The 12,617-nt window shown below is 42.8% G+C and overlaps 1 protein-coding gene across 3 annotated transcripts in view; it reads right to left on the bottom strand.

The window, feature by feature from the left end:
• CSMD3 (CUB and Sushi multiple domains 3) overlaps positions 1-11,884 on the bottom strand; it is a 577,908-nt gene extending 566,024 nt beyond the window's left edge. For all 3 annotated transcript variants that reach the window (XM_041407558.1, XM_041407557.1, XM_041407556.1), the window contains exon 1: positions 11,707-11,884. In XM_041407558.1, the coding sequence (XP_041263492.1) occupies positions 11,707-11,884 (178 nt within the window). The remainder of the gene's footprint in view (positions 1-11,706) is intronic.
• Between the last annotated feature and the right edge of the window lie 733 nt (positions 11,885-12,617).

Here is a 12,617-nt window from a genome sequence, read left to right on the forward strand (position 1 = left end):
CACCTTTAGGAACATTAATTGAGCCATCAATAGAAAAGAAATAAAAACATAGTGTTGTCACATAGAAAAAAAAAAGACACTAAGATTGTAAAATATGGACATTCAAGTAGATAATGGACATATTTTTAATACTGACAAGAGATGGGAAAAGAGGAAAAATCAAAGATACACCTTCTAAAAAGCACACCAAAACTCATCCAAGTGTGCCAGACAAAGAATAGGAACCTTGCCCAGAGCAATCTGAATTAAAAGCACAAAAAAGGTATGATACAAAAGAGATAGTGGAAATAAATTTTGTACACATGAAACATGGAGGAAGCAGATGAGGAGAAACAGTTGATCAAATAAATATATCCATATCAGTTTGGCTAGAGGATGTTTACCTGACAAGACACTGTCTACTAGCTTTATAATGCAAAATATTAAAACTCGTAAGAATGAAGAAAATTTTCTTCATAAAACACCTCAACGTTGCAATGCAGTTATGTTTTCAGAAGTGGTGATTCAATGTTCCCTGTACTGCATACAATATTCTAAAATAAACTATCCATTTTCCCTATAGTCACCTCAGATTCATTGTAAATTCCAGGAGGTAATTCATGTTTCCTTAATAATTACAGTGGTTCTGATGAGCAGATTCTCTCCTTCACTGGTATCTGTGGCACACTCTGACTCTTAGATTTGTGTTCACTCAGCTGTCAATGGATTTCAAAGAGGGAACAAATACAGGAGGCCCCAAAGGGAGCAATTTGGAACAGTACCTTTCACAAGTCAGATACACAGCAAACTCTCCTGACTTCACTGGAATACACAAAGTCAATGGGAACAAGTGTGTAACAGCATCCCTACAAATTTAGCCCTGTTTTACTGTATGTTAATTTTTTTTCATTTTCTATTTAATTCTTTTCTTATTCTACAATATTATGTCGAATCCAGAGTCCCAACAAGTCAGTTGTGTTCATCTCAGAATGATGATGTTAGTAAAGGATTAACAGGAGTAATATTAAATCTGTAAAATTTCTCTTACCATGTCACATGGACAGTTTAACTGTACACATTAGAGCTTGGAAAACCAAAAAGATATCTCTTGGATTTCCAAAATATATCAAGTGTTCCAATTTTAATTATCTGATTCTATACTGTTCATTTATACACAAGTGAGTGTAAGAATAACTCACTATCAAATTTTGAACTTTATTTAATAATGTGCTTTGAAGTTTTCTTCTTTGGGGTGAATAGTTATTATTTTGGTTACCAAACAATAATCAGGTAAACAGGCACAAGATACTGAAGAATGAAAAGAAATATAACTGAAAAACCACTCCTCCAATCTTGCTTTCTTGGAGATGATATAAAATCCAAAGAACTTCCTTAAAAAGTTAGTAATTTAAATCTATGACTCTAAGGCTGGGAGGATATTTCATTTCCTAGCATATTACCCTTACATGATTATTACTTTGGGCCAAAAAAGGACTTTACAAATTACATAGAAATTGAAGAGAACTTTCTATATTTTTTTGCAGGCTTTATGTTATTGGGACTTCTCCAGCGGTACTTGTGGAGTGGGAAGAGAATTTGGGAAGGGAGCCCAGAAGTGCAGAGGAGGCTGAATAAATTTGAAAAATTACAGGAGCTAGTTGATGAGCTAGAATTGAGTGTAGTAAAAATATATGGCTAGAGCTTAGGAGAATGGTGGGGGGTTTTTATGGGTAGTCTAATTTAAAAGTAGCTGAAAATAGTGTAGAAACTCATACACGTTTCAATGGACTGCAGTCGTAGTACTAGAAAGATTGAGGAATTTTGAAGCATATCCCTAGAAAAGTTATGGAAGTAGGCATGCAGGGGTCAGCAGTGCCATTGAACTTGTTCTATATTAAACATGATTCTGTTGCTCATTTCTATATCAGATAAATAGTTTTGAAAATCAAAGGTTTGTCAGTACATTTTCAAAAAGAATGTCTAATATGGTTGATTGGTGCAACTTACACTGCTGACAATGCAAATGCCAATTTACTTCAGTATATTATACCAATAAAAACTCTCTAATCAGGTGAGAACTTTTGTGAGCACTATATTGATGCAAAGACTTCCCTTTTATTATGAGTTATTAAGTATACGTATTTCTTCTCTTGTGGCCATTAAAACTGCCTTGTCATGCACGGCACTCATCACTCAGCACTGCTGGGTTAACAGTTGGACTCGATGGTCTTTGAGGTCCTTGCCAACACACCCAATTCTGCCATGCTATGCAACAAGCATTGCTCAAGTCAGCAGGAGTCATTTAACTGAAGTGTCAGCACAGATGTAGTCAAGGGAAATCACAGAAGATGAGAGCATAGTCATGAATTAGCCAGAATTCTTCCTGATAGAGGGCACAGTTACAGATGCTACCAGCTGATGTGTCTGTGTTCCTGCATGCCCCTGAAGATGCAAGAAAAAAACATCTACTACCATAAAGCCAATGGTCATGATTATTTCCAGCGGCCAAAGACCTATTATTTTCTTCCCCCAATCTTTGTTTAACCATGTAGGCTTCCCAAAAGTCAGGATTTTGACTTTTGTTTTCCACTTTATTTCAGTTCTTTTGATTTTGACTCAGCAAGTTAGATGTCTTTAAACTAAGGCAGTGGCAAATGCAAAGTAGGTGTTAGAAAAAAAATGCAATAAAACTAACATGGAAACTTTCTGATTTTTGTGCTTTGGTTTTACTAGCTAATTCATCATTTTCAAATGTAACTCCATACTGGAATATATGATAACCTGATACAAGCAAAACCAAATTGCATCTATAATTAAATTTGAAGCATTTTAAACTGCCATATATTTTCTTAAGTCCTCCTAGTTCCTCTGCAGCCATTAGCAGCATTGTGCAAATTCCAAAACGCTTTACTGGAAAACAAAAAAAAAAAAATAGGAAATCTTGAAACTAGGTTAAAACATTGCTGTAATTCACCATATGTCTGACAAAAATTACTGTTCTGAGGTTCTAAGAACTACACCTGACATTGTATTAGAATACTATCATTGCACTGAATCCAGTGGACTCATCCTGAGAACTGATGTGACCACTAATGAAAGGTGGAAAAAGCATTTTCCTACTGTATCCAAATATATAATTTATTTTCTCTTAATCATAAACAATCTACTTGTGTAATCCTTAGGTTTACAACACAATAAGAGTTTTCCAAAGACCACTTCTAATTAAAATATCTAACATGTATTGTGAAATATATTACTTCTGTTATAATTAATATTTATGAGTCAAACAAAATATATGTACAGAAAATTGCAATTCAAAACTCAGTACAAAAAGAAACAGGAAAATCTACTCTCAGAGATCTTATTCTGGACTCTCCTTTTGCCTTCAATGGGCTCAAACAACAGTTTAGAGGCTCTTTTTACATCCTGTTTTATAACTTCTATTTACCTTTGGATCAAAGCTCATACAAGAAAGCAAAAATGCAACTTTTAGTATAGGTTTTTAAAAGAATAGTTTTAATTAGACTAAGCTTCAGTTCCCAGAAAAACTGCACAGCAACCAAGAAAGCTAACTATAGTAGACTGTGAAGTTTTCGTTCTGGGTCAGATTAAATAGTGGAGGAAAGGTTTTGTAATTCAAGTAGTTCCATCTCGACACTATGTTCAATGAGAATATGTGTACTTTGCATTTATGGGGTTCATTTTCACTAAGGACTCCAAACTACACTTGCAGGTATCCGCTTGCTGGGTTTGAAAACAGCTCTATGAGGATAATGATGGCAGAGGGTTCATTTTAACTGCCACTGAAATACAGCCACCTCTGGGATATGTCAGTCTCTTCAAATGACAATACCACTATTAAAATTAATGAGAAAATAGCAGAGAAATGCTCATTTTTGTGTACTTGAAAGGTGATTAGAGGTTTTCAATCTACTAAAAACAGTTTATAGAAACTATATTTGGTAAAAAAAAAAACCCCAAAACCTAAATCACAAAAAAAAAAAAAAAACCAAAACCTAAATAGGAATAAATATGACAGTCAATTCTTAATTGAAGTTTTTAATTACTGGTTTTAGTAACTAGTGTTTTTTTTTTCTTTTCATCAAGCTTTCATCCTAACAAGTGCTGCTAGCTATCACTACTATCACTCTTCTTTTGTCAGTGAAATCAATTATGTATTATAGTGCAACTTCCTTCTGAGATTGAGAATACACAATAAATTAAGAGGTAATAGGTAGGAAGCACCTAAGTTTAGAGTTGTTACCAGTGGCTTTGTAAGGTAACAATGCAGTCTGTTGAATTTCTTCATAACATAATCAAACATGTGGATATAATTTCTACACATGCTTATATATGCATGTGTAAACATATATTTATACATATTTCCATGATAATTAAATCAAACAAGTTACATGCACAAGGGTAATAAGACACGTAAATAGGGGAAACAGAATAGAATTCAAGGTCAGAAATAGTGATTCAATAGCAGTATAATCCAAGTAATCAACTCAGTCATTTCTGCCTCAAGCCTCCAAATTCTTTCAGTTCTATTGCAAAGAAAGTCTGTGCCATTTACAGGCCTTGGGGGATGAGAATTCATCACCCCAGGAATGCTTCTGTGGTTAAGTTACTCACAGTTACTTTCCTTATTTCTATGATACAATGCAAATATGACACCTGACACTATGAAGCATTTTACAGAATCCAAGGGAAAATGGGCAGTCCATCTCTCTGTGTCTGTGCTGGCTGCATCCCATCTTGTTTTTCAACAAGAGTTCTATAAGAGCATCAGCCCTGCTGGAATCCCTTGTTTGCCATTTATCAATATCCTGGGGCTCACCCTTTATGAGTAACACTGTTCCTAAATCTATAAACTTATCCAACTAAGATTTCAGACCCTGGAAAGGACATGATGAATTCCCACTATTTCCATCTTTGACATTTACAACAGTACTCAGCATCTGTAATGCTGAAATGATGAAGCCATACTAAATCTTATGCGTTCTCTGAGAACAAAGCAATGCAATAATGATTGTAAATCTGCCCAGGAAAGGTAAACAACTGAATGTAAACAAGTACAAATGTAAATGGGGTGTCTATGTGAATATGTGTATTTTAAATAATTCTCCTTATAGTCCAATATCCTTCTCCATTCTACTTCCTAGAAGATAAGCTGGATATTGGGAAGGAGACCTTCAACATTTTCTACTACTAGTTTGTTGGGTTTTTTTAAAAGGAGTGTTAAAACAGGTGCATTACATGTCACACTGTTCCATTTAGGACTAAGATAATTGTCAAATATTGTCCCTTGAATTTTAGATAAAGACAAATGTTATCCTTTTTTTTTTTTTTTGTAAAAAAACTGCACCATTTCACTGACAAGGAAACATTCTTCTGTAAAGTTGATTAAAAGGCATGCGTCTAAATCTTGTAAAAGTTCTGGATTTTTGCAATAAACCCTAGCATGGAAATTACATAAACAAAATTATGAGGTAAGGTTTATAGCCTTGCAATAATTGGTTTTATCAGATGTGTCTCTGATTTGTGACTTAAAAATTGCTTCTTCAAATACCTCACATAGTAGGAACTGTCTTAAAAATACAGGGGTTTAAGGAAAAAACCAACAGCTTAGACCAAGCTGTCTCTTCTCTTCTGACTGCTCTTTCCTGGAAATTGCTTTGTAGTAACTGGTAAGTTAATTTCCCTAAAAGGCTTTGTTCTGTCCTTCCAACCTTAACCATTATGGTCAGAAACACAAGATGAATGATATGCATCAGCAAGCAGTTGAAGCTGAGATATCACAACCCCGTGAAATTAGGATTGAAGTTTCCTCTAAGTGGGAAAAAAAACCCAAACCAACAACTAATTTTACAGCAGATCATAAAGCCTTTCTTATTCCTACCATCCCAATTTATCACATTCTGTAGAATTAAAATTTTATATATAATTTTAATTTATTTTATAGATGCTTTTTTTTTTTTTTTTTTTTTTTTTTTTTTTTTTTTTTTTTTACTTATACTGTTTCTCTGTGTCTCAGTATCATAATGCCGGACTCACTTGGCCTTGCTTCTGAGGTGCTAACATGTCCTTCAGACTCTTATGAGAGCCATCTGAAATTGTAAATGCTCAATACCTCTGAAAATCAGACAATGTCTAAGACAGTATTTTTTTAAAAAAGCTACAACACCAGGCTATCTTATTCTTCAGAACATTTTCTCTGAAAAGTTGTTACAATCAGGCAAATTGAACCATTCCCACAGGATACTTTAAAACTTTTTCAAATTTCTCTGAACAACTATGTGATTTTCTTTCTTGTTACTATATTCATGTGCATTCAGTAGTTTCAAACCTCAGATTTTGTGGGTAGACCTTCACATCACATCAATGACAACCAATTTTATCACAAATGTTCATACAAACCAGTGCTTTCACCCAGATGAAGAGCATAAAGAATGCAGGATTTATATGAATGCCATGGTATGGAATAGGGAAGGAAGGCAAGGCAAGGCAGGGCAAAGCAAGGGGAAAAGGCAGCGGAATGAAAGACGGCGGACAAATGAGAGGAACACAGGCCAGTCCATGCTTTTCCAAATGTGATGTTTCAAAAGTAGCCTGTATCTTAGGAGATCCAAAGCTGCTGGCTGCTGAAATCCTGGACGTGCTAGTCACTCCGCTTGCTGTGTTTCTCCAGTCTTTCACTAGCCTGCTGCTAATTGTGATTGTGATGGGAGATAAAGGACACTAAGCTAGATGGGCAATTATCCTGCTAGACTTGTTGCTCAAAAACATCCTTTCCCTCCCATCCCGCCCCGCCCCAAACACAAACAAGTAAGCAAAAAACCACCGGTAGACTACAAGTTTCTGCTATGTTTCTGCACACGAATCTTGGAAAAGGAGGAATTTTGAAGCACATCCAGATAATTCTTTAGGTCTCATGCAGTAGGTGCTTGCAAATTGAGATGCTGATAATAGAGCTGAAGGTACAGCCTGTCCCTCTCCATCCCGGATGGCTGCCTGAAGTGCTCGGCCTCTCGCAGAGGAACGGGCGGGCGGGCTGTGCTTAGGCACTGAGGGCTATTTCTGTGTGTCAGCCAAAAAAACCAATCAGCCGAACACCCTAGAGCTGTCTTAGACTTGTCAGCCGAAGACGTGCAGGAGTGACCGAGATAAAGTGAGCAAAGCCAAAGGATGGAGTTCCGTCAGAAGGACTGCCCGGAGGTGCGGACGCCTGAGGCGGCGGCGGGGGCCGGCGCCGGTGCCGGGCGCGGGTGGAGCTGCCGGCGGCGCCCCCCGAGCCCGCTCCGCTCGGAGCCAGCTCCGCCTTGAGACTGCTGCCTCTCACAATGAAAGCGAAGGTGAGGCTCTCCTGTGCCCTTTGCCAGCACCGGCAGGAAAAGGAGAAACAGTGCCTGCTGGCGCTGCTGGGAGGGGTCGTGTGCCTCTTCACTGCTGCCCTGCAGAAGAGGAGGCGGAGGAGGCGAGCGCTAAGCGGGGGCACAGCCATGCCGTGTTTTAGTCCTGAGAAAGGCGGGGGTGAGAAAGGGTAACTTTGCTTGCAACCCTGAAGAACTGCGTAGCTTGAAAACACGGCAAGTCGCGGTGCGCAGCCCGCTGAGCACAGCCAGCCCTGTGTCACCGGCGGGAGCTTACGGCAAAGAGGTTCCCTAGAGAAGGTGGGCGCGTGTGGAGGAGTTGGAAAGGAAGGACGACACTGTCCCTGCTCCAGTCAATGTGCCCCTGCCCCCCTGCATGAGTACATAAGAACTAACACAACACATGCACACATGCACACAAAGATGCAGCACCGGCATCAACCATCTGGATATGAGGAAACCTGAACCTGCTGTTACTCTCCCGACCATTCCTGCCTCAGGGACAGAGCCAGCATCTCGCTGCGCCCACCCGTGCCCCACTGGGGAAAGCCATCCGCCAGTAATCCCATATCCATCGTCAGTAACTCCATAAATCAAGTGACTGGGAAGGAAGCGGTGGGGAGGGGCAGAGCATGAAGGGAGCTGGATTGAGGTTGGAATGAGGGGAAAGGGAGACTGCAGAGGTGGTTAAAAGAAGCAGGGCACGCTTTGTCCCTGCTAAATACTCCCACATGCCAGGTACCCATCACTGGAAACGGAAATGCTTTTCATTTTCTCATCACTTCTCTTGTCAATGAGCCGTTTAAAATCTCAGTGCTTCATCTCCCTTTCATTTTAAAAGCTGCCCTTGTTCCGCTTGTCACAACTGCAAGAGGGGAACAGAGGAACAACAGCAGCGGCAAAGCTTCATTTTAGCCAGGCAGACAAAAGTCGACCTTGGTGCTCTCTCTCTTGGAGACAGACAAATAGAAGAGATGGAGGAATCTTGAGGAATCTTTTGCTTGATTTCCTCTCAGATTTGCCTCCACTAGTGATCGCAAGCATTTTTTTTCTTTTCTCTTTTTTTTTTTTTTTTTTTTTTTTCCGTGGAAGGAGGCGCCAAGCCAAAGGAATGCAAGTCCTCTCCTAAATCCCAGGAGGCAAAGCTCACTGATGCTGCTTAATTTTTTTCCCACTTTTTTATGCCCTCTTCCCCACTTTCTGGAAGGGAGTTGGACAGTGGAGTTTTCCATTCCCTGCTCCTCTAAACTTGGTTTGTATCTCCCTTGCCTCAATGGTGCTTATCATTTCTCCCATGGTGTGAGGGGAGGGAGCTTTCCTGGGTGCCTCTTTCATCTAAAGGAAAGAGCACAGGATTCATCATCCCCTGTAACTTATCAGGAATCATTCTGCTTGGCCTTTTCTAAAGGTTGGATCGTGGAGGTGTTTGTTTTAATGCCTTTCATGCCACTCAGTTTTCACTGGGGTAATTTATTTGGTTTTTTACGCCATGCCAATTGAAGGAAGATTTTGTTGGACATGGCTCCATGGCATAAATGGGATATTGGATATGCAAGATTTTAATTGGAGAAAGGAACAATTCCTCTTTATTTAGCTCTTCCAATCACTCCTTCCTCAGCAGTTCTGACAATTTCCTTTCTTCCACCTTCTCCTGCTTTCTTCTCCTTTTTCTAACCCCATTCAAGTATTGTTGAAGGTTCCAAAGAGTCATGAATTTATAGATAAACATGAAGGATTTGTTTTGTCCATATTAATATATCCAAGGAAAGCCTGATTATCCAGATGTGTACATAGTTCCTTAAGCATCCTGGGATAGTTTGACATCTGTAATGATTGGAGAGCTGTGGATCAAGACTGGGGAAATGATGACAGGACAATGACAAAAATTGGAAAAGCCTGAGAGGCAGATATCAAGCAAAGCTGTGGAAATGGTCAGGATGACAGGAATTACAGCAACAGTTTGGGTGTTATGATGTGGTGCTGGACTGTTCAGTAGAAGTGTTTAAATAAGGAAGGGTATGGGCTAGAGCTTGCCAAGATGGGGTGTGGTAAAAAGGCCTTGCAAAGCAATGGTAGAGCAGATGTAGGATCTGGGGAGTCATCTTGCTCCCAACATCTGGAATGTTTTCCATGGTTTCACTCATCCTTTGCCTCTGCTTTCTGCGGGCAGGAGCTGTGTTGACACAATGGGAATGTATATCGAAGTAAAATGCTTTCATTCACGGAAGTGGAGAGAGAATTAATATAAACATCCAGAATAGATGCAGTGGTGCAGTGAGTGTAAGCCAGATCTGTAAGGCTTGGCTGCCTAAAGGAATCCATATCCAGAATGTAAAATCTCACCTCCTGGGTCGGCAGTTTCTGGGTGAACCGCCCCATTCGAAAGGAAGTCTATGGAAACTGCCAGGGTCAGAGGGAAGAATAGGCCCTAACAATGGGAAGAAGGAGAAACGGCCAGTTTTGCACAGCCCATTTTTTTCCTGTTTCTTGGGCTGTTTCTGGTGCTTCATCGCAGCTTTTGCCTTCTGTGCCCAGCGTTTTTTCCTTACCCCACCCCCAAGGGCAAGCGGCGGCTCTCAACAGGTGCTGGGGAAGCCGCTCGGCTCGTCCCTCGGTCGGATGCTGCCGCCCCGCGACTCGCGCTCACCACGCAGCCGCCCCGGAGCCGCCGCTCGCCCCCGCTCCGCGCCCGCGGGGCCCCGCGCAGCGCACGGCGCGCCGGGCCGGCGTCCAGCCCGGGGCTGGCGAACCCTGGCACCCGGCACCGAGAACGCGCTAATGGCAGAAGGCTGAACCAGGGAAAAGAAATGCCCCCAAAGGCCCGGGTCGGTGCTGACAGCAAATCGCCTCCAGACCGGGGCACAGCGCCGGGAGCGGCTCCCTTCAATAGATGCAAACAGAGAAAGGCTGCCTTTAATTACAATGTGCATAAACGTCGCAGGCAAGCCCCTTGGATACCCCGCGTCAGGATAACGCGGGATGAGGTAAAAGCCCTCCAGACCCTCCCCGTGAAACGCGAATTGTCTTTTTCAACGCGATGCAAATGGGGGGGAAAGCAGCTGCAAAGCTCTACAATAAACTGTTTCATCCAAGCCAGCGCCAGCTCAGGAAGGCACGCCTTTGAATGCCACCCCCACAAGACACCTCCTTCCCACCCGTGCAGGCAACCTCTGTAGGCGATAACCAAGTCTAAAAACTCGGAGAGGATCGATAATGTCTACTAAATATTCTGGGAGTGTATGAGTGTGGCGGGGAGGAGGGATGAGGATGAGGAGGGGGATAAAAGAGTGATTAATCGGATATTAATCACTGGCCACAAACAAGGGGAGATTATTTCGGGTAGGCAGCCGACTGTGGGGAGTAGCAGAATAGATCCTTTTACTGAAGGCACGCGTGATGGGATCGGCACTTCACTGTCTAGCGATGCCTGTGTAATTCTGCAGGTGCACATTATTCAAGCCACATATTTCTTCTTTTCTCTGTGTGTAGCATTTCCCTTAACTGCCTGCAAGCACAGACTTAGTGAAGATATTTATACCGCTAACTAGACATTTCCTATTTGCCCTCCTTTCATGAACACAGAAGCAAGAAGAAAGCAAAATAGCCCTCTGCCTCCGAAAAAAAAAAAAAAAAGAGACAAAAACCACCACCCAAACTCCCTCACACACATCAGAGAAAAGGGACCAAGGGAGGGAATAGAAAAGGTGTCGATCTTTGCACCCAGCGACAGACCAAGGCTGAATTACTAACGCACCTTTCCGACAGCCTGGGAGCCCTGCATGCGTGCAGACAGCTGAGCGTGAAGCGCATTTCGGGCTGTGAGACGGCTACGCGTACTCTGGGTTCCTCCGTAACTTTCCCCACGCAACGGGTTAAACTAATAAGTGCATCGATACAGGCATTCCCGCAAAGATCCCGCTGCCCGACCGAAAACCAGAATTGTAGGTAATCCCCCCACACACCCCCCACTAACATCATCGTCACCTTAAAAAAAAGTGAACCAGTGGGATTTGTTTGAATATACACTAGTTAGAGGCTATATGAACCAACTCACGTCTCCGTTTGAGCATACTGCAAGAATATTTATTGAGCCCCAGCTCAGTCACTGCATTGAACGCCAGCTCTGGCAAGCAAATACATTTCCTATCTCCGAAGAGAGCTCTGAATCAACTCCTTCTTTCCTCCCCGCCTTAGCGATCGTTTATATATTTCCATTGCAAAGTACCAAGGGCAAAAATATAAAATAGGAGATAAATATATTTTGAAATACACCTTGATACAAGACGAGAGCTTGCAACGCCCTGACAAAAAGCAAATGGACCCCTAAAAATATACTACTCAAATACTACCCTACCTTTCACACACGAAACCATCAATAAAAAGACGAGGTTCCAAAATGTAAATCCACTTTTAATCTCCATTTTCTTCACCAGGATGAAGTCCAGCCGGCCACATTTAGTACATCCCCTTTCCCAAAAGTCTGCTAATTTCGATTCCTTTGCACGGATTTCCCCTCTGCAGATCCCTTTCATATTATTCTTGAGAGCTCCTAATTCCTATTCCTCGGCCAGGCGCAGCGGAGTTGTTGCTGTTGATGGTGCGCGGTCACAGCTCGGAGTGAATGGTGTTTCTGGGATACCACAGCAACCTTGACGAGGACTCAACCATCTCTCCAACGGGGGCACAAAGTCTCAGCTACTCTCGATCGTGTCTTTTCCTCCTCCACCCCCCCGCTACCCCAACTCCCTGCACAGCCGAAACCCACCACAATCCTGCCTCCTCACAGCATCCACCGGGAGCCACGGGAGAGCACCACAACGCTCAGACGCTCTCTCCAATAAACTCCAAACAGTATTTGCAATTGAGACTCTCCCTCCACCCCCTTGTTCCCTCAAGAGGATCAGTTCTGCCTGGGAGAAGGGCTCGGGAGATAACGGAGTGGCGGGATCCCCCCGCCGCCCGGCGGAGCCTGGGGTGGCCGGCGCGGCGGGGCTCGCCCATCCCGCCGCCGCTCGCGGCAGCAATCACAGCCTCGTTATTAACCACGCACGTGCGGTGCTCGGGGCTGCCATCGCCACAGCGGCTGGCACACACCGGCTCGCCCGCGCCTTCGGGCACACACCCCGCGGCAGCGCGCGCGGCCCCGGGGACGCGCGGGGGCATTAATTACAGGCCGGGCGCAGGGGAGCGGCGGGCACAGCCCTGCTCCCCGTGCGCGCAGCCGAGGGGGCCCCTTGCCGGGGCGGGCAGGGGCCGGGGCCGGGG

This window comes from Onychostruthus taczanowskii, unplaced genomic scaffold, assembly GCF_017590055.1.
Source record: "Onychostruthus taczanowskii isolate IOZ18803 unplaced genomic scaffold, ASM1759005v1 scaffold27, whole genome shotgun sequence".
Classification (NCBI taxonomy): Eukaryota; Metazoa; Chordata; class Aves; order Passeriformes; family Passeridae; genus Onychostruthus; species Onychostruthus taczanowskii.